General features: G+C 33.3%; 1 protein-coding gene across 14 annotated transcripts; it reads left to right on the top strand.

Annotated features, from left to right (window-relative positions):
- The first annotated feature begins 4,617 nt into the window (after positions 1-4,617).
- Positions 4,618-20,084, top strand: LOC111704150 (protein MEMO1). Of its 14 annotated transcripts, none has more exons than XR_002765767.1 (17): positions 5,301-5,466; positions 5,532-5,612; positions 6,239-6,304; positions 6,921-7,001; positions 7,410-8,023; positions 8,638-8,734; positions 9,258-9,395; positions 10,101-10,161; positions 10,988-11,060; positions 14,953-15,029; positions 15,437-15,544; positions 15,933-15,985; positions 16,340-16,394; positions 16,956-17,061; positions 17,727-17,818; positions 18,218-18,421; positions 19,919-20,084. XR_002765767.1 is itself a non-coding variant. In XM_023476290.1 (16 exons), exons 6-16 carry the CDS (start codon positions 8,670-8,672, stop codon positions 18,275-18,277), a joined length of 888 nt encoding a protein of 295 aa, XP_023332058.1. In that variant the 5' UTR covers positions 5,301-5,466; positions 5,532-5,612; positions 6,239-6,304; positions 6,921-7,001; positions 7,410-8,023; positions 8,638-8,669; the 3' UTR covers positions 18,278-19,301. The 14 variants fall into 14 exon arrangements, 3 of the variants coding, with proteins under 3 accessions (XP_023332060.1, XP_023332058.1, XP_023332059.1); XR_002765770.1 differs by having other exon boundaries at positions 18,218-18,358; positions 19,839-20,084; XR_002765773.1 differs by having other exon boundaries at positions 18,218-18,358.
- Positions 20,085-22,391: the final 2,307 nt, after the last annotated feature.

Consider the following 22,391-nt stretch of genomic DNA (forward strand, 5'->3'; position numbering starts at 1 on the left):
ACACAATTTTACAACTTAAACTTGTATTATTCCTCATCAAAGAGTTTAAACAAGTAATTAGTGTTTTCATAATCGTTAACTTGGTAATTCCTGGAGAACGAGAATCAATTTTGTGAATAGATCTCATTTCTGTCACACGGGATAGAATTGGGCATGTGGCCGCAGCCGCGGCGCCCCGGCCCCCTAACCGGTCTTAGTCGCAGCCCCCTAGCCTGTCATAATAAAAATAAATAAAAATTGTTTGAGTGCGTCCACCTTTACGATATATTGACCCCCGTCCTATCGTCCTACCCCCAGCCCCCCCCCCCTCCTCTCAATTTTGTACACGAGTCTCACAGGAAGTGTCTTAACATAACCTAACCCGTGGCCGCAGCGCTCGGCCCCCTAGCCCATCCTAGCCGCAGCGCTCGGCCCAGAAAGTGTCTTAACCTAACCTACCCTAAATAACAAAAAAATAAATAATAATAAATTTGCTGAAAAATAAATGGTCATGTACAAAATTGATAGGAGGGGGGGGGCTGGCTGGCCCAAAAATTGTTCACTAGGACAGACCCATCATTTTAATACATGATCATTAATTTACAAATTTCATATTATTGTAAGATAGGTCAGATTAAAACGGGCCGGGCACTGCGGCTAGGACAGGCAAGGGGTCCGGAGGCTGCGGCCACATGGTCGATCCTATCCTTCTCTTTAACGTGTAAGATCCAAGTACAAATTTAATTGGAGGGGGGGGGAGGTTGGACGAGGAGGTCCAAAAATCATACTAAGAAATTGCCAATAATTTTGCTAAAAATAAGAGGTCATGTATAAATTGATAGGAGGGGGGAGGTCCAAAATCGTTCTCTATGATAGCCCCGTTCCCTTAGTAACAAGTAGTAAAGTGAACTCTGTAAATCTTGAGTTTCGTAATTTTAATTCACTGGCCGGCGGCGGCTTGTTGTTTCTTCACAGAAAACCGCGGTTCAAGCGCCGAATGCCCCGTTTATTTTTGCATTCTTTCTTTCAGGGCTTCTGTGGTTTAATATTCAAATTTTTCAATAAATCTATGCTTCTCATAAAAATAAGTTTTCGAAATAAAAATTATTCAAAACTGGTGGGGAAGGGGGGTCATGCATCCGAAAATTTTGTAAGTAAACAACGACGACATTTTACACTTTTCACGACTGTCGCTTGAACGAGGAAGGGAAGGCAAGCCACACCCGTAGCACTTCTTTTCCACAATTTACTCACTTGCGGTAAAGCGCTCACCGTTAGCGCTGCATTCAAAGCTTCTGGCAAACGGTCTTAATTAATGATGCCTAATTTCATCCATTATGACAAATAAACTCCCCTTTGGCAACGTCAGGCAACAATGATTGATACAAAATAGATTTATATTTACTTTAATACCAGAATGAATTTAATCTTTTTTTCCAATTTAAGATAATGTAAAGGTAATCCTACACAAAACTACATCTTTTCTTGCAAAGATTGAACTTATCCTCAATTTCATAAACATGCATAAAGAAGATTAACATCGGCCCAAATGTACAAAATATTGTGGTTAATGAGGAAATTGCAAAAAAATCCATTTCTTGCCATTTACACAGTTCAAACCAACTTTAAATAAAAGATTAATGCATTTTCAGGAAAATAATGCCTTAGTTTCATAACGTAATTATATCCCCTGCACAAGAACATTTAGTTGTAAATAGTACTTATTGAGGCATATAAAAGTATTAATTGAGCAACTCATGATTTACACTGAAACACTGTTCCTAACAAAATTTTAACAACTTTTGGTCCAAGGATGCAGAATGTTTACTTATGTTAACAAATAAAAACATGATAAATGAAAGGTTTAATGAGCCCAGATAGCCAAATTGCGCAAAAAGAGCGCAATTTAAACGTCACTATTTGCATTTTTACGTAAATTTTACCTAGAGATTTTGGTTCTTTTTACGTCATGAAAGATGTAAAATCGCACACTTAGCTACACAAATTTATTGGTACGGTTTTAGTATATTTAAAATTTACGTAATAATATTATACAAATTTACGTCGAAAATGCGCATTATTATTTTCTCAATAAACATGTCAGCTTTCTTTTACCAAATATTATGCTAAATCTAAGCAAATTTGATTCATGCAGATATGCCATCCATCCCTGCAGTTGGATGGATGGATGCAGTAGTATAAGTATCTCTGTCTAAACTGAATCCTTTCATCAGGGAATACAGTTTAAGACAGAGATTACTGCTACTAGCTTTATAATTAGTATGGAGTTATAAAAGTTATATAAAATTTTCNTTAATGCCTAAAAAGACAATTTAAATTCTTTTTAAATGTTTATTTTTTCAATTTATTTTGGAAAATGCAACATGTGCCGTATCGGAAATTTTAGACATTTCACAAATAATTTAGATTTAGAGTTTTAGGCAATTACGCAATTTGGATAGCTGGGAGGAGGGGAAGGCTAACCACACCTTTAGCGCTTCCAATCCACAATCTACTCACAAACATAAACTTGTGGCAAAGCGCTCACACATAGTGCTTCCTTAGCCACACCCAAATAGCTTCCAGCAAGATGTATTTTACTTTTGATTTTATGCCTTAATAAGTACTATTTACAACAAAATAATCTTGTGTGGGGTTCATTATGTTATGAAACTAAGGCATATTCTTCCTAAAAATGCATTAATTTTTAATGTAACTTTGGTTTGTACTATTAAGAGGACTGTGAACTTTCTTGTTAAAAAATGGAATTTTTGAATCAATTATTATCGCATGATATTGCCAAATTGGAGTTTATTAGCCATTTATGGATGATATTAGGCATTAAAAATTAAGACATTTTCCAGAAGCTATTTTGGTGTGGCAAAGGAAACGCTACCAGTGAGCCCTTTGCCACAAGTCTGTTTGTGAGTAAATTAAACTTTGAAGTTTAAACTTTGTGATTTAAACAGTGAGAAAATATTATTTCAAAAAAATCTGTTGTATTTAATTAAATATATATTTTTTTAAATGCTATGATGTCTTTATGAATCTTAAATTAATGCTAAATTCTTCTTTAAAAATCATTATTAAAAAGTAAGCAATTTTGCCGGAAGCTATGGTGGTAGGCAATAATATCAATATAATGAAGACAAATTTTATAACTTTTTATTGCTAACAACTTTTTTGCGAATTACAAGTGACTTAAGAGACTCTTTTTTAAATGACAGCTTTTCTTTGTTTTATTTGTGTATCTATGCTGTTTAAAGACTTGATATAAATCAAAATGGAAAGCGAAGATCGTCTACATTGTATTGGTATAATCGCCTACCACCGTATAATTTGGGTGTGAATAAGTATAGTGCTTCAGGTGAGCGTTTTGCTGCAATTGTCTATGTTTGTGAGTAAATTGAACTTTGAAGTTTTAACTTTTTGATTTAAACAGTGAGAAAATATCTTTTTAAAAAAACTGTTGTATTTGATTAAATATATTAAAAAAATCCTCTCCTCTTTCTAATGGACCGGATTTGCTTTCACCCCCTCGTTGTGTACTGTGCTATTGTGATTTCTTTGTATGGAAATCAGCTGACTGACACCAATAGTGTAATTAATTAGTTTGGTATAACACCAAACTGAACAGAGAGAACAGAGATCGTCTGTTACAAGTGCTTTAAGTTTGTAATTTTCGGCTCAGTGACGTCTTCTAGATATTTTAAGATGTGATATCTGTTTGAGGTTTTTTTTGACTGATCATAACGTAAATCAGGAACCCCTTAACCGATTTGCCTCAAAGTTTGGGTCTGTCCTAGTGAACGATTTNGCCACGGGAATGTTTGGGTCTGGGTAATTTCCTAGAAATTGACCTATCTTAACCTTGATAGGAGGGAGGGGGAGGGAGGGTCCAAAAATCGTTCTTTAGAACGGACCCCGGCCGGGCCACAATAGCGCCATTAAAAGTTGGACTAGAAGATAGGCGTGAAGCGTCCTAAAATTAAATGAACTTCAAAGAAAATAACTTTGTTTCTCCACAAGGCATAATAAGGCACGAAAGCATGTTTTCCTTAACTGAGAGATTATATATTAATGCACTTTTTTTCAGAAGAATGCAGCCCAGACTATCACATTTTCCTACTCAATGGCAACGGTTTGTTAAGGCCTCAGCATCCTCAACACACGAAGGGAATGTTCAAGAGATAAATCAGGGAAAGATGAAAGGGGAAGATGTCATGAATTTTTACAATGAGATAATTCAAGCCGATGCCCAGACAGTGAAACAGGAAGCAAAAGTGGAAGTAAAGGAAGAGAATAAAGCTAATGATGCAAAATAATATAAGTTGAATAGTTATAATTTTGTTGATAAATAGTTGTCGTGTTCAAAATTGAAAGGAGGGGGGGTCCAAGAAAACGTTTTCTATGACAGATTCCAGAAATTATATGAACCTAACATAAGCCGAAAAAGTAACAAAAGATAAACAAAAGATTATTTTGGTGTGCTTGATTTTTGAGTTAACAGAGTAATGCAGTTCCATTATTTTTATGAGTATTATAATAGAGAGAAGAGATTACAAAACAAAATTTTGTGACAATTCTCTGTAAAGTTTATTTTTGATTTAACAAAAGAAATTTTACCAAATTGTCTATCAAAAAATTAAAATATTTTAGAGTGATTGACCCAGCTATGGACTCAAAGTTGTTAACAGCAGCGCAAGTTGGAGACAAACACTCTATAATCCAATTACTACAGGAATAGTCAAATTTGTTTCAAAGTGCAAAAAAATCCTACATTTTACAAAGATAAAGCCAATAAATCTCTAGAAGAAAGAAACTGTCTAACCAATTGTAGTATTTTCTGCTCTGTTAAATTGTAATTAGTAGTATACACAGAAAGGCATTTCATTAAAACTAACTACAGGGTGTCCCAATAAACATGGGAATTAAGTGACAACTTCAATATTGTCACAGTTCCGTGCGGTATTATATCGTGAAAACAATTTTAGTAGTATCCCATTTAAAGCAATCAACAACTGAAACTACTCGGGAATTCCAAAATGTGGTCTACCATTTTTGGACCTTCACAATTGACGGAGTTATCGAGAAATTTGCTAAGATTCCCTTTTTTTTTGATAACAAAAAAATTGTTCAAATGTTTGATATCTCCGTCAACTTTAAAGATATATAAAGAATGCAGACCACATTTTGAAGAGCTCAGAAGACATGCTTTTCTTTATATGATGCCTTTTTGTCATTATATCAAATATCGGAAATCAAAGACGATTTTCAAGTAGTATCCAGGAACAATAATTTGATCGCCCCAGATTGTTTAGGATGGAGCCAATCTAAACGTGGTAGATAAGTACGGCTGGTCGGCACTCATGATATCTAGCGCGGCTGGGCATTCAAATATAGTTGAATGTCTACTAAGTTCCGGCGCAGATACATCTATTAAGGATAAAAGTGGAAGAAATGCTGTAGATATTGCAAATATAAAAGGTATGATTTTTATGTCCCCCCCCCCCAGAATGTTTAAATTTTTTGTTTTTATTCTGTATTTCTAGGAAATTTCGAAGTTCTGAAAAAATTTCAAAGTTGGCAAAATAAGGACGAATTCAAGATAAGAAAAAAGAAATCAGAAGTTGGTGAGTTATATCGCAAGCAATAAGCATTCCTGAAAATTAGAATTTCTGAAAATGAATTGCTATGCACTGTGCATGATAAAATATTTTTTGCTTTGTCTTTTACATCTTCCTTCACGTTTTTTTCATGGGGACATGTACAGGGGGGGGGGGTTAGTAATGTGATATATCGTGACCCCCCCCCCTGGATTTTTATTTAATTGTCTCCAAATTCTCCTTCTGTGTCAGCAGGTAAAACCATGTAAAGTTTAGCCGATAGAGAGAATCCGGTTTAGTGGTCTTTGATGATCGATGGTGAGTGTGTATATTTTCTCGAAAAATCATTTCTCCCCTTGAAAATATTTTAGTTCCCTAAAATAATATAGGTTTGTGCGGAGCAGGAATTTTTTTGTGTGTTCAATTCGTTGAATTGGCGAACATGAATGATTTTTCGAGAAAATATATTTCCATGATCACATCTCTGTACGAATAGTATAACTATATGTTAATCTCGTATTCTTTTACTCGAATTAGCCAATGGTTTATTTTTTTTATGCAAGAGTAAACCTTGGATCACAGATTGAATTCCACATTTTATTTTCATTTAATACGTCTATTATTATCAAATTTCAAAGATTTTAATATTCTAGATGAATTTGAAACCTGTGATGTGTGCGGTGAAATTTACCAAACAAATAACAAAAATCTTCATATAGGTACTTTTTTACCATCAGACTTTCTAAATGTACAATTCTCTATGTTCCAATAGCATGGCCTGGTCTTCAATGAAAGTGTGATTTGTCGTAGTTGCACGGAGAAGAGTACATGCAATATTTATGTCATTTAATTTGGCGTATTTACATCCTAAATATATTATGAAGAAGAAAAACTACTCTAAAAAGCAAAAGCTGAGTTTTCTGGAATTTCCATAGCATTTCCCTGAACTATGAAATCATTGAACGTAACATTTCATATTTTCGAAAAAAAATCTGTAAAATTTTGAATGGGAATTCGACGATACTAGAAACGTTTTTGGGAGCAGGCATTATAATTATACGAATACTTTATGTACGTTATTCGCAAACTTAACCTCCGAGCCCATGATATTTTCCCCAGAAAAATGTGCAATCCTAGCTTGGGAACTCAGCTTTGCCTGCAAGCAAAACTTTCTCTGTCAACGTCGATTTATATTTTTTTTACCAACTAAGAACATTCCCGTCGGTCTACCGAGTTCCCAAATCAAAATTGAGGCAAATCGGTCAAAGTTTTTATGACAAAAGAAACTTAAGTCTTTGGTTTGATATTGTAACTAACGAATTCGTTTTTTTACAGCCTCGATGCCCCACCAGTTGAAGATTGATCGGTCAGAGTTAGAAATCGATCCAGGATTTAGTATCTCACAAACCAACAAAGGTAGAATCTTTAATTTTAGATAATTTTAACTTAAGTATACATATATTTACTAGAGTTTGAGTTGTTGTTTTTGTAAAACCTTACTTCCAAGCTTTAAGTAATCAATAAGCATTGCATGAATCTTCTTCTTAGTTTATTTTTATTTTGAAATCATTCGAGGGTGTATATTTTATTTTGAAAAGAAATAATTTTTTATTTGTTAAAATTTTAAGTTTTGCGAGGATAATATTCATAAAAAATGAATAAAACAATGTGAAGTTATGAATGGGGGGGGGGGGTTATATTAAAAGACATGTTTTTATTCTTTTGACACTTCATAGCCAAAAATTCTTGCATTTTTTTATTTTAAATGAATTAGAACGGTCTGAAATTAAACATTCTTTTAAAATAATTTTGTACTTTATTCAGGCTACCAGCTTCTACGGAAAGGTGGATGGGATGGAAGGTCTGGATTGGGTGCTGTAAAGGAAGGCCGAAAGACAGGGCGTCTCTTCCCTATCAAAAGCGTTCTTAAACGGGACCGCGAGGGGGTCCAAGAGGGAACCAAGAAATCTGCAAAAATAACACATTTTGCGGCAAATGATAAAGAGAGTATATTAAATGCCCAAACCAGAGTTCAGAAGAAAAATAGATCGAATCCACAGGACACAAGCGCGGATTTGTTAATTAGAAGAAGTCTTGGAATTTTTTAGTATTTTCAGTATTGTTTAGAATATAAAAAGAACTTTCAGTTTGTCAGAGCTTAAAGCATTCCCTACATTTCATGATTGAATTCATTATTCTTAATCATAAATCAATTAATCAGAATGAGTCGGCAAATGAATGTTGATTTTTAAAATTGGGAGGTGATGCGTTGCATTATCACCTTCTAATAAAATAACACTCAATAATATTATGTATTTTTTCCGAAATAATAATTTTTATTGTTTTCAGATTTCCTACTTATTGGACCTTTAGGAGATTGGTAAAGTTGGGAGGAAGCTGATTAAGTTCATTCTTTCCCATCTTCTAGGACAGAATTGGTATGTTTATTTTTATTTTTATTTTGGATATCAGTAACCAAAGCCAAGTATTATAATATTATTGATGGAGCATATCCACTCCAGGCATATTAGGGGTTTAATTTAATCTATGCAATCAAGTTCTTAAAGGGACTGTAACCATAATTTCAAGTGACCCTCCAACGGTACCCTTAAACATGTGTGTGTTTGTCGAGTACAGATATATGTGTGTGTAACTGTAAACTTGTTTCCAATGTGCGCTGTGTTGAGTTACGTACGGTCTGAACTTAACACAACGCACACTTGATTTTTCAGCTGAATAAGCGGGTTTTGATAAGTTTAATCACACACATCGTTGTAAATAAGGCATTGGCCTTTTAGCTTGGAGGGTAACCCTGAAATCACGCATACATTCCCTTTAAGGAAAAATATTTTGTCTCTTTTATTGTATTAAATCCCCACTTCAAGTAAATACACAGTTTATCTAATTTGGTATTAGCTTGGTTATACACTTGAACCTTTGTTTATTTGAACTTCTATTTTTTGTCATAGTTTAAACTGTTGTGATTTAACCAGTGCCGATAGTGTGTTATCAGAACATTTGCATGGAAAATTTGAAAATCCCATCTGTTAAGGTGGGGTAGGAAGTAGAACAAAGAGGGTAGGTATGGCGGCAAGACGCGCCACGCATGCAGACTCTTGGTATAGTGCCGATGCTAAAGAACTGAACAGGTAACCTAGGACTGAGTCACTGACTATGAAAGTAACTGTGAGTAAAAACTTACTTATATCACTATGAAGAGTTATTTGTCAAAGTTATGTGGCTTTTTGAGCAATGCTTAGGATCCATTTCATTTTGATGCGGATCCGGATCCTGGTTCCGTCAAGGAAAAATGGATCCGGTTTCAGGGCATGAACATTTCTTTACACTTACTGATTTTTTAACAGCCTAATAATTTTCAAAAATTTTCTTCTTTTCGCTTATTTTATGCTGAAACTTAGAGATAAGCAAATTTTTTAATAATATCTCTTTTTTCAACACTTCGGATTTGGATTTTGAGAGCCAAAAGTTTATTTCTACAGATTTTTTCGCTGATAAGTGTATCCTTTGGATCCGCATATTTTTGCGGATTCGGATCCGGATCTAGAAAGCCAAAATGTTACGGATCCGGATCCTAAGCAATGTTTTTGTGTAGAAATGGAGGTGGACTTCAGCGTGGAAAATTTTAGCCAAACTTTTTCCACATTTTTGTAGGGAGTTGGAGGGATGGTTGGCTAATGTGGGACAACCTTCGATATCAGCTCGAGCAGTCATCAGTCCCCACGCCGGGTATAGATACTCGGGGGCTACTGCCGCGCATAGTTTCAAGCAGATCAATCCGGAAAATGTTAGGTGAGAAATATAAATGAATTAATTAAGATTCTTGGTCCCATTCCTTTCTGTTCGGTTGATTAAGAACAATTTTTTCAATATACACTCCTAATCTAATGCGCTCCGCACATTTCAAAACAAAATCTCAAAAAAAAGGGCTTGTATTTTTAAATAAAAGAAGCAACGATAAAACTTGGTAAAACAGAAAAGAATAATAATGATATTCACAGATACCTGAAATTTTAATATAAAAAAAAATATTTGTTGAGGAATAGAGGAACTTTTCTTTTATACCCTAAAATCATTAAATTTCACCCCTGGAAAAAAATTGCGCAGGGCACAAACACTTCTGGGGAGGGGGGTTTTGAGCAAATATATACACCCCTGACTTATTACTCCACAATAATCTGTGAAGGCGGTCGTAGTCTGAAGGGATAAATAAATTCCTTGGATCAAACACCTTTTTTCAATATTAAAAGTGTCACATGAATATCGAGACCCCAGAGGCCGAATTTATTTAAAGAATCTAAACCGCGTCGCTGATCCACCAAAAATCGGTTCCAGTTGAGTTCAAGTCTCGAAACACTGAATACAATTTCAAGTGGAATCAACAATATTAAAACCGTGTCTCATATTTGAGCCGCAGCTTAAATTCTTTAATTTCGGCCTCAGATCTATATTAAGTCTGGACTGAGAGGTACATTTTAATATTTCACCCTTCTTTAGAACAATTTTTATTCTTGGACCATCCCACCATGTTAAGTTGTCTGGTTGTGCTGTTTCTCAGGTATAAATATCATAACATTGTCTTATGATTCAACAATTTAATAAGAAAATTTGAAGTAAATCCTGATTGATATCATAAAAAACTCTTTTTTAAATATTACTGCTTTTATTATGGTTTATTTGTTATAATTTTTGACATTTTTCCAAATTTTACGGGACATTTCCGATCGATGGTCGTACACCAGTCACCAATAAGAGATCTATAGTGTAAAAATTAAGAAACTTATAACAGTTTGAAATTTTTTACTTTGGCTTGGTCGAGTTCGTAAATTTTTTCTATTTGATTTTCTTGTATGGTTAGAGATTTCATTAGAGTCTCAAAATAGGAAAATTATTTTTAAAGATTAAAATCCAAGGATCATACAGAAAAAAACCTTGAAACTGAAATTGATTGGAGTTTGAAAACGTAAAACTATAATGAGAGCTCTTATCAAAAAAAGCGTTTTATTGGAACTCCCCTTATCTCTGATATTTAATAAAAGTACTTGATACTCATTATTTGTACTTTAAATGTGATATTTTAATCATTTATCTAAAATATAACAATGGTACTAATTGTAAATTTGTTGAAAATGAAGTTTTTTGTACAGTCATAATCAGAAAGACCTGGAATTGATTGACAATTTTTAAGGCGCCTTTACATACATGTCTTTGGAAATTTCAAATGCTCAGAAAAGACAGACCACATTTTGGAAATGACAGGACTAGGACTATTTTGTGATTATGGATTCATCAATCATATTTGTCAAATTAGATAATAAGTCGTCTGATTAATTGTAAATTAACTCTGGGCCTTTCTAATTATGACTGTAAGAATATTTGTTTAGTGTGCTACCTACAAAACCCCGTTGTATGATCTGAATATAAATACAGAGATAACTCAAGATCTCCTCGATACAGGTAACAGTTTTATGCTTCTTTAGCTTTTGTTTCTTTTCATGCAGGGGGGTGTATTTTTAATAATTACCCCCCCGCCCCACACACACACTAGGGAGGTGGAAAATTATTTTTGAAGGGGGGGGGGGTCGATGAAAAATGGGAAATCAAGATGCAAGCTGTATCATCTTGTTTGATAATTTTTACTCAAAATTTTATTTATTTTCCCTGAAAAATCATCTTTTCCACCATATTCAGCAAAAAAAAACTTTACCTTACTTCTGGAAGGGAAATATATTTTCGAAATGAAGAAGGGGGGGGGGGTGGATTTTCAAGAAATATTCCCCTTTGTTTTGATGCTGAAAATTACATGATGTTTTACAAGCTTTCCCAAGCTTTACTTAAGTCTTTTGTTCGACGTACAATATGTTCTATGTTCTTCTGGTCGTTATCAATAATTATTGTCTGCTAAAAATGTAAAATAAAATTCTAGTCATAAAATAAGGGATAAAAGGTAAATTGAACTATTAAGAAAGTTAAAGGGAAAAAAAAATTAATAGCATTTTAAAGTTACCAGACCTACAAGTGGGATCAGCTTTCAGAAAAATTACACTGTTTTGAAATTTGAATTTTGAGGATAAAATTACTGTCTTGTCTGTTCATTTCCTATTGTTTCAAACCAGACACTGCTCTCAACCTTATTAATACCTCTTTCAAAATCTTGAAGTTTGTATCATGCCATATCATATTTGGTCTTGTTTCAAGGGTTTGTAAACCAAGCTCTCCAAGTTTTTATTGTTAATTTCTCCCTTTTAAACCAGCCACCATACTAACCATTCTTATTTAAACTTTTCCCATGAGCTCAATGTCTCCCCAAGTCCACGGGAACCAGACTAAGATTGCAAACTCCAGGTCGGGCCTAATGTACTGTTTGTACAGTTTCAAAGAAACATGCCGATCTCTGTAACTAAAGACATGAGTGACCTGTCCAAGTACAGTGAAACCCTTAATAACGAATACATCGGAAGAATTTATCAAATGTCGTCTTGACAATTTTTCAATGAGTTTTATACTATATTACGTAAATTTCAGTATTTGCGAAAATAAAAAAAAAGCCATGAATTTGCGGGAACAGTTTTAAAGACTTTCATATAATCATTTAATTAAAAAACTAAATATCTGCAACATTCCATTATCAGAAAGTGAAGAATACGACATTTGATGAATTCTTTCGATGTATTCGTTATTAAGGGTTTCACTGTAGAATTTTGGCTTTTTTTACTGCTTCTCTACAAAATAATCTGGGTCTAAGGTTTTTTTGAGTGATGATTCCTAGGCCTTTTTCCTGTTCTACAACTGAGAGATCTAATCCTTTCATACTGTAACATGTTCATGGGTACTTCTACCTACATGGCTGTGTTGAAAGCCATACCCCAGGTGTCTGCCCAGACCAACAGATTGTCAAGAGCTTCTTGAATACTTTAATCATCATCTTCATGGTGACTTAACTTTGTAGCTATCAATATCATTTATAAAAACTATGAATGCAACTGATCCCTGCGGAACACCTCAAAAAAAACCTCTTGCCAATCAGAACATTTACACAGTTTGGCAAAATCAAGATATATCATATCTAATGGCTTGTTAATGTCATATATCTCAGTAACCTTTTCAAGGAACTCGAGGAGGTTTCTGGTACAGGATTTGTTGCTGAGAAACCCATGTTGGGTATTTTTTATCAAGGGATTATCTAGAACTTGATTGATTAACTGGTCTTTAATAATTGCCTCAAACATTTTGCATGGTATTGAAGTTAGTGACACAGGTCTATAGTTTTCTGCTTTAGTTTTTGTCCCTTTCTTAAAAATCGGGGTAACATTTGCTATCCTCCAATCCTCTGGCATCTTCCTAGAACTCATGGATTTTCTGTATATAATGCAGAGAGGACTGATAAGTGCTTCTTTGTTATCTTTTAATAGTCTTGCTGTTATGTTATCTGGACCTTTAGCACTGTGTGGTTTAAGTTTTCTGATTTTTTCTTTCACCATGTCCTCAGTAATTAGTATATCTTTTATGGTAGAGTTGGGTTCTAATGTCACAATGTTAGGTTCACCGTCTTTGGTAAAAACACTGCAAACGTAGTTGTTTAACATTTTAGCAACCTCTAAATCATTATGTTGTAATTATGTTGTCATTTAATTTTAGTGTTCCAATATTTGTTCTAATTTTGGTCTTGTTCTTCAGCTAAGCATAGAAATGCCTTTTGTTTCCACTCTTAGCTATTATTTTCTCAAACTTACGCTTTCCTGCAACCACTGCTTTTTTGCATTCTTTTTCTACTGCCTTGAATTCAGTTTAATGTTCTGGTAAACAAGTTTGATACAAGATGTAGAATCTTTGTTTTTTTCTACACAGCTTCACTACAGATTTTGTCATCCATTGGGGTTTATTTATATTTCAATGCAACTTTTTAGTATGAAATTTTCTATTCCTGCCTCAATTTTGGCTTTTAAAATCTCCCAAGCTTCCTCAGCAATTTTATCATTAAGCATCAAATTCCAATCAATATTGTTGTAAAATTCATGGAAGACCAGCTGTGTCCCCATTATACCAATCCAGTATAAGTTCATCTAATTCCTGGAACTTTGGATTAAAATCCACCTTTTTAATCACAAATACTCAAAACAAACTTTACAATGGAGCAAACAAACTTTATACAATTGAGTAAACAAACTTTATACAATGCAGCAAACAAACTTTACACAATGCAGCAAACAAACTTTACACAATGGAGCAAACAAACATTACACAATGGAGAAAACAAACTTTATACAATGGAGCACACAAACTTTATACAATTGAGTAAACAAAGTTTATACAATTGACCAAACAAACTTTATACAATTGAGCTAACAAAATTAATACAATTGAGCAAACAAACTTTATACAATGGAGCTAACAAAATTAATACAATAAAGCAAATAAACTTTATACAATGGAGCAAACAAACTTTATACAATGGAGCAAAAAAACTTAATACAATAAAGCAAACAAAATTTAATTAATGGAGCAAACAAACTTTATACAATGGAGCAAACAAACTTAATACAATAAAGCAAACAAACTTTATACAATGGAGCAAACAAACTTTATACAATGGAGCAAACAAACTTAATACAATAAAGCAAATAAACTTTATACAATGGAGAAAACAAGCTCTACCAAATACTCAAAACAAACTTTATACAATGGAGCAAACAAACTTTATACAATGGAGCAAACAAACTTTATACAATGGAGCAAACAAACTTTATACAATGGAGCAAACAAACTTTACACAATGGAGCGAACAAACATTACACAATAAAGCAAACAAACTTTATACAATAAAGCAAACAAACTTTATACAATGGAGGAAACAAACTTTATACAATACTGCAAACAAACTTTACACAATGGAGCGAACAAACATTACACAATGGAGAAAACAAACTTTACAAAATGGAGTAAACAAAATTTACACAATGGAGCAAACAAAATTTACGCAATGAAGCAAACAAAATTTACGCAATGGAGCAAAGAAAAAGAAACTCTACACAAAGGAGCAAACATTTTTACACAATAGAGCAAGCAATTTTTACACAATGGAGAAAACAAACTGTACGCAATGGAGCAAACAAACTTTAAACAATGGAGCAAACAACCTTAGCAAACAACTTCATATGAAAGAGCAAACAAAGTTTACACATGGAGCAAACTAACTTTATACAATAGAGAAAACAAACTCTACATAATGGAGCAAACAAACTTTAAACAATAGAGCACTTTACACAACAAACAAACTTTACACGATTGAGCAATCAAATTTTACACAATGGAGAAAAGTTTAGATTTTGTAGATTCTGAATTTGTTCAGGTCATTTTGAGTTGATGAGTATGGAGGCTGATGAGGACGAACATAGTATTGAGATGCAGCTTCCATACATAGCCAAGGTTGTTAAATCCTATTCAGACTGACGTGTCCTTTCACTTTAAATAGTCTGGGTTTATAGTTTACATCCTTATTGTCAGTCATACAAATCTATAACATTTGATACATTTTTGTAATAGCCCTTGGGAAAGGAAGAGTTTATATCTTCTTTGCATATTTGTTCAACAATCTTTAATATAAAATTATATCATAAATTAGTATTTTGAAGAGCTTTTCAAAATGTACAAAATATTTTTTTTATTTTTGCTTATAATTTGCCTAGTTTTCAATGAATTTTTACGAATTTAACTTTTTTGAACTCAGTGTTTCAAGACAGATAATTTTAAACACAAAAAAGTAAAAATCTGAATAAGTTTAAAAATTATAAAAAATTCCTTTTCTCACCCTTCACTTAAAAACATTTGTGTAGATTATGGAGTCTGCCAGGGGAAGGTTTACTATTGTTCCCATCATGGTAGGTTCTCTATCTACCTCAGGAGAGGCCAAATATGGCAAACTTTTAGCTAAATACTTGGAGGTAATAATACCAATAAATTGAAATTACAGATTTGAGTAAAGAGCACAAATTTAGATAATTTTAATTTACATAATTTTTAAGCACATTTCAGACCCAAAATAAATCAAAATAGACTAAATAACAATTGACAAATGTTGGAGCATATTAAATATTTATTATCTTGTTTTTATGCAATATTGGCTAGTACTGACTGTTAGAATCCCAGAATCATGTAAAATGAAAAACCTTAATTTTTTCATATTTCTAAGCATATAATGAATCATCCAATTGTGCTCTTTACTCTACTGAATATTATTTTAAATTGAAAAAGTTGTCTAATAAGAGATAATAAAATAAATATTAAATAAGCCCTGATTCTTTGATAAATAGTTATATTACTTATCCTCAGGATCCGTCCAACTGCTTTGTGATATCCTCGGACTTCTGTCACTGGGGACAAAGGTGATCATAATAATGATAATAATGATAATAATGATAATAATATATTTCGACATTTTAATTCAAAAAGATTTTTTAACAATTCGGTCGAGGACTTATAGGTCTGAGAGCGTTATAAGTTTAAAAAATTTAGGTTCCGTCACACTCACTACAACCAGGTCTGAGAGCGTTATAAGTTTATAAATTTAGGTTCCGTCACACTCACTACAACCAGGTCTGAGAGCGTTATAAGTTTATAAATTTAGGTTCCGTTACACTCAGTACAACCAGGTGTGAGACAGTTATAAGTTTATAAATTTAGGTTCCGTTACACTCACTACAACCAGGTCTGAGACCGTGATAAGATTATAAATTTAGGTTCCGTTACACTCACTACAACCAGGACCAGGGAGACATATACCAGTCTATTGAGGTAAGGCCCACTGGGAGTGAAGGAAGGCAAATTAAAGCAATTGCTCACCCAAGTCACATTCTCTTAATTTTCTCGTCCGAGCCACCTACAAATCCTTCTCCAAGCCACTGATAAAAATTAAAAAATTTAAAAATGTTGAGAAAATTAAACATTTTCTTTATGCCCTAATGTGGACGGATTTTCGAGAAAAAGGGTTTATCTACAAGGGTTGGACGGACGAGAATTTCGAGGTGGCTCAGACAACAAAATGAGGAGAATGTGGCTAGGATGGGAAATTGTTGTTGACTTTCCTTCCCTCGCCCACCAATGGCAGGAGAGAGAGATAGGTTCCACGGTTAAAGAACATGCTTTAATTCTTTTCTTATTTTTAGTAGTCAAATTTGTCGTTTTAAAAGCTTTGACGAATATTAAAAATCAAGTTTAAAGCGTATGAACCAATATTTTCTAATCAATGAAATAGAGACTTAATAAAGTAGCAGTATACACTAGCCAGTGATCTCAACGAGTTGCAATCGTTGCATTTATTTCCTACATAACTATCTTGATTGATATGTTTTCTAGGCCTTGGACCGTCAAGGTATGGAACTGATCTCAAGCCTTGATGCCCCAGGGTTCTCTTCATATCTCAAAAAATATGGGAACACAATCTGTGGAAGGCATCCAATAGGTAAAATTTGGAAATGGGAAAAAGATAAAGATTTCCATCTCGTTTTCAATAAAATCTATTAAGTTTTGTAACGCATATTCTTAAATTCAGAAATCTAAATTAATTCAGGTTTTCGGAGTTGTAAACCCGCAACATTATGGCAGCAAAATTCGCAATTAATTAGATCGCATCCCTAGGGTTGCAATCTAACATTGCGACCCTGGTTTCAGGGGGGCAATGTAAATATCAGGGATTTAATAGTGTCATAATTTTGTTCAAAAGTTGGAAAAATAAATTTTTCAAAAGTTGAATTGAACATGAAGACCTAAAATGCTTTCTTGAAAAAAAGTCGGAAGTGGAATAAATGAATTTTTTACGCTTATCATTTGTGTTGCTTCTGTGGTCAAATGCCCGAAAGAAGAGAACTCCCCCCCCCCCCCCTCCCTCCTCTATAATCTTAACCAGAGCAGTTTAATATTTTTATATTGCCCGTATGTGGTGTAGATTATTATTATTGTTACCGTGAAAAAATTTTAAAAATACAAAAAATGCCAATGAATTTTTAAAAAAAAGATGGGTAGATTTGAGCAATCCATTTTATTTTTTCATCCAAATCTAGGATTTGGACCTGGATTCTCATACAATGAGAGAAAGTTTTAAAATTTTACAAAACTGATAATATTCAGGTGTATTTCTAAACATGGTTGCTGCAATGCGTCAAAATATGAATGGCATCAAGATGGAGATGAACTTCCTCAGCTACGCGCAGTCGAACCAGGTCAAATCTTTTATCAATTCATCTTATCCAATAAACGTCAAAACGGCTGAACCGATCGGGCCCAAATTTTTTGTGGGACTTCACGGTACACAGGGAAGGTTTATGAATGATACAAATTTTAAAAAATGTGTTTTAAAGGTTTTTAATTTTATAATTACTTTTGTTGTTTTCGTCTTAAAGGGACTGTAAGCGTAATTTCAAGTGATCCTCCATGCAAAGATGGCAGTGCCCGATTCACAACGGTACCCTTTAAACCTTTGACTGTTCATGTGGAAGACAGATCGTTCTGATGAACATATCGAAAACCGCTTGAATTCTTCAAAAACTATTAAGAAATAACTATTTTCTTTCATTCCGGAAGGGAAGGAATTTTCTTTTAAACAATTCTTTTATTTTTAGGTGAAAAATGTCCGGGACTCCTCTGTGAGCTATGCTGCTGCTACGTTCATTATTCACTAGAAAAACCCTCACAATTCAGATTTAGATTCAATTGTATTTTCATCGTTTATTTTTAATTCGATGAGCATTGCGGTTCTTTTCGTAAGACCAGCTGAACATTTTGTTTATAGATTAAGCTTTTCGTCAAGTAAATTTCTAGTTAAGGTCGAATTTTCATCTTTGGATAAATCTTGCATTCATTATTATTTATTTTCAAAAGTTTCCCCCCCTCACTTATTGGAAAACAACTTTTGTTCTGCTTTTGGAGAGAAAGGATAAAAATTGGATTTTAAAAGGCAAGATTTTTTAAAATCCTTTTTGATACTTTTTATCCAAAAAGTAAAAGTTATTTTTTCCTGTAAAATTCCCCGCTCCCCCCCCCCCCCGTCTCACTAAATAACCTACCTCACAACGGGGGGAATTTTTTTTCAAGAGATTCGGGGGATAAGTTTTAACAAGATAATGTGCACCCCTGATAATTGCTTGACGTTTTTTATTCCCTTTAAAAACTTAGATAGCATAGTTTTTAAGTATATCTAATAAAAGCTCAATCTCCACGTACAGTTTATCTTTTTAAGAACTAACGCTAATAAAAAGTAATAACTGTAATTCACCCTAAATGAAAAAGTAAAGCTCCGACGGCACAATTTTAAATTTTTTTTGTATCCAATAATATTTTTGAAATATTTTGATCCCCGTGTAATATTGGAATTAAGCGACGACTTCTATATCGTCTTCTTCTACGAGGCATTAAATATGAGAGCACACTTTTTGTAGCATCCTAGTTTAAAAAGTTAATAATGAAGACTATAGTATTGGGAATTCCAAAATGTGGGTTACTATTTTTGCACCTCAAAAATTGACGAGAGATATTAAAAAATCTGTCCAGATTATGATTTACTAAATAGGGTCGAAATGGCTCAGTAACATTTCGTTTAGTACACTTTCGTCTAAGTTCACTTTTGTCTAGTTCATTTTCGTCTAGTTCTTTTTTGTCTAGTAAAATTTGGTCTAAGTAACATTTCGTCTAAGTAACATTTCGTCTAAGTAATTTGGTCTGAAAAAAATGTTAAGTGATTTTATTTTAACACTGCAAAAAAAGGAGAAAACCCGTGAAACAAAATCAAGAAATCCGCAATTCGTATAGGAGAAATTCTCCACTCTTCTAAAACACGTTGAACTGAGAGGAACTCAATGGCGGGATTAATTATGATACTCAACCAGTACTTTTGTAGATAAGTACTTCAGACCAAATTCCTTACTAAAAATTACTTATACCAAAAGTTACTTGGACAAAATGTTACTTACTCCTTTCTTAAAGTTAGTTAAACCAATTCTGTAGTTTTAGACCAATTTACTTACTAAAAGTTACTTAGACCAAATGTTACTTAGACCAAATGTTACTTAGACCAAATGTTACTTAGACCAAATGTTACTTAGACCAAATGTTAATTAGACAAAATGTTACTTAGACCAAATGTTAATTAGACAAAATGTTACTTAGACCAAATGTTACTTAGACCAAATGTTACTTAGACGAAATGTTAATTAGACAAAATGTTACTAGACAAAATGTTATTAGACGAAAGTGTACTAGACGAAATGTTACTGAGCCGTCGAAATCTTCAGAATGTTTAATATCTCCGTCAATTATTTGGTTAGACTCTTTGCCATTGATCAACCATCGGAAATCGAAGACGATTTTCAAGTCTTCTCTTAATTCCCATGTTTATTACTTCCTCCTATTTCTGTACATTGTACATATTTTTGGTTCTAGTATTTAGTTCTAATGTTCTCTCTAGTTCAAATAAAAAATAAAAAACTCTGCCTCAAATTAAATAATTAAATAGAACAAAAACGAAGGTCATCTGATATACAGTGGTAGGCGATTATATCAATATAATGAAGACTACTATTTTATTTAAGTTTTGATTGTTAGCAATCTTTTTTCGAAGTTTCCAAGTAATCAAATAGAAGCTGTTTTAATTGACAGCTTTTTTTCACTTCTATGTTTATTGTCAATTTAAAAAGCTTCTCTTCAACTTCTTGTAAACTTGTAATTCTAGAAAAGCTTGTTAACAATTAAAACGTAAATTAAAAGTCGTCTTTATTATATTGATATTTTCGCCTACCACTTATTGTTTTCTGATAAAGAATTTTCTGATCAGGTTTCCGACCTCAAATGGTATTTTCAGGGTGTACTAATCATGACGGTAGCATTACATGTCGTCTTTGGTCCTTAGCCAAAAGCTGCATTTTATTCTGTAATTAATGTTAGAAGTGTAATTCAATATAGAGTTGATAATCAAAAAATAATCATATTTTTGGCATCTTCAAAATGTCGGCTGCCTTTTTTTGTGATTTCAAGATCACCAGATTTGTGAAGATATTTAGACAGACAGGACTTGTTTATCCAGTGCTTACATGTTTACAAACAGTGTTAAGTTCGAGTAGACTATTAAATAATTTAGGAATGTGTATTTAAAAAAAAAACAGAAATCATCTAAAGAAAATTGGTGAAACATTTAAAATGTAAAAGCGTATTTTCAAATGACCATCAATGTAAAGAAGGAGCACTTACGAAACGTTTCCTGCTCGAAATGTTTCACCACAAAACGTTTCCTAACGAATCATTTCCACCACAAAACGTTTACAATTTACATAGGTTGAGTTATAGCTCACTCATTTCTAAAAAATGGGATTCTGGGATTTGGCGTTTCCAGTTTATGTTAAATAAAATATTCTCTATATCATTTCAAAGTCAAGAGTTTTTTAAATGTTTATTTGCGTAATAATGTTATAAATATCATCATTTCTCAACATTCCTTTATTTTAACAAAAACACATACGCTTTGTATGTGCGCCGCTAAGAGAGAGGGCAATGCCTGATTTATAACGGTACCCTTAAAACCTTGTATTTTAGTTAAGTACAGAGCGAGTCACTTGAAATTACGCTTACAGTCCCTTTAATGATTTAAAATGAATTTAGATTCTCATATAGCTAGAGTGTAACAACTGCAGGTAAACAGTGACTCATCGAGAATGCATCGTGATTTCTCTTCAAGTTACTCGATAAAAAACCACGTTATTTCATATACAGGGTTACCCACAAAGAATGAGACGATTGTACAAAATAATTTTCATGCTTGATCAGACAAAACTTCAAGTGTAGTCTCAACTTCAAGTCATAATTTAAATAGTCCAATAGACATAAGAAAATATGCTATTGTGCAGTGTGACTGTGCACAGACTAATTCACTCTGGGAATAGATCTTCTAGCTAATAATAAAACATATTTTTTTTGTAAAACCATCAAATACACAATAAGATATTACTTTAATGTCGTCTTCCTTTTTCACATGTTTGTTGGTTCTCACTGTTGTAGTACGAGAACTGTTTCGGTTATTAATCTATGCAGTTCTGAACAAAAGATATCATGAGAAATAAGTTAAAAATAATTTCTAAAAACTATTGAATTGTTTAAAAATATGTTGGATGAAAAACCTGTAGTGCTTTTTTGTGGTTTAACTTGAGCGTAAATGAAAGAGTTTTGCCGGGTATAGGTTAAAACTCATTTGTAAACATAAAGTCTGATAAGTTTTTATCGAATTATGTTTTTATGACGTTACATTTGGTAATGTTACAGAGTCTATACGCAACATCCCCCCTACTGAACTTCTGGCCCACTAACTTTCCGACCTACTGCAATATCAGACCTACGCCAGCTGTTTATTTTTGTATTATTTGAGGGTTAGCTTAGGCTGAGACAATTTCTCTGCCGATCGCTGGGGCTAGGATAGGCTAGGGGCCCAGCGCCACGGCTAGGGCAGGCTAGGAGGCCGGGCGCTGCGGCCACAAGTCCATCTAGCAGCTGCAAAACCACGTGCTAGTAGGTCGGATGTGTAGAATAGCGGATTTAGCGTAAGTCAGGATTTTCGTAGGTCAAAAGATACACCATCGTTACATTTATCAACGATGTACACGTAAAATATTAAGGTACAGTATGTCCCATAAAACATGACAGTTATTAGGTGAATAGTTTTAAATTCCTTCTTCCATCATTTCTTAAATTGTTTGATACCAAAAAGAAAAAGAAAACTGTTAGTCGTATAAATATATATGTATAGTAGTAAAA

This window comes from Eurytemora carolleeae, unplaced genomic scaffold (assembly GCF_000591075.1).
Source record: "Eurytemora carolleeae unplaced genomic scaffold, Eaff_2.0 scaffold599, whole genome shotgun sequence".
NCBI classification, from domain to species: domain Eukaryota; kingdom Metazoa; phylum Arthropoda; class Copepoda; order Calanoida; family Temoridae; genus Eurytemora; species Eurytemora carolleeae.

Coding starts and splice junctions, on each gene's coding strand:
- LOC111704150 (XM_023476290.1), top strand. CDS start 8,670: ATGGCGGCAAGACGCGCCACGCATGCAGACTCTTGGTATAGTGCCGAT. Junction 8,735..9,257: donor GATGCTAAAGAACTGAACAG/GTAACCTAGGAC, acceptor ACATTTTTGTAG/GGAGTTGGAGGGATGGTTGG. Junction 17,062..17,726: donor CTGTGGAAGGCATCCAATAG/GTAAAATTTGGA, acceptor GATAATATTCAG/GTGTATTTCTAAACATGGTT.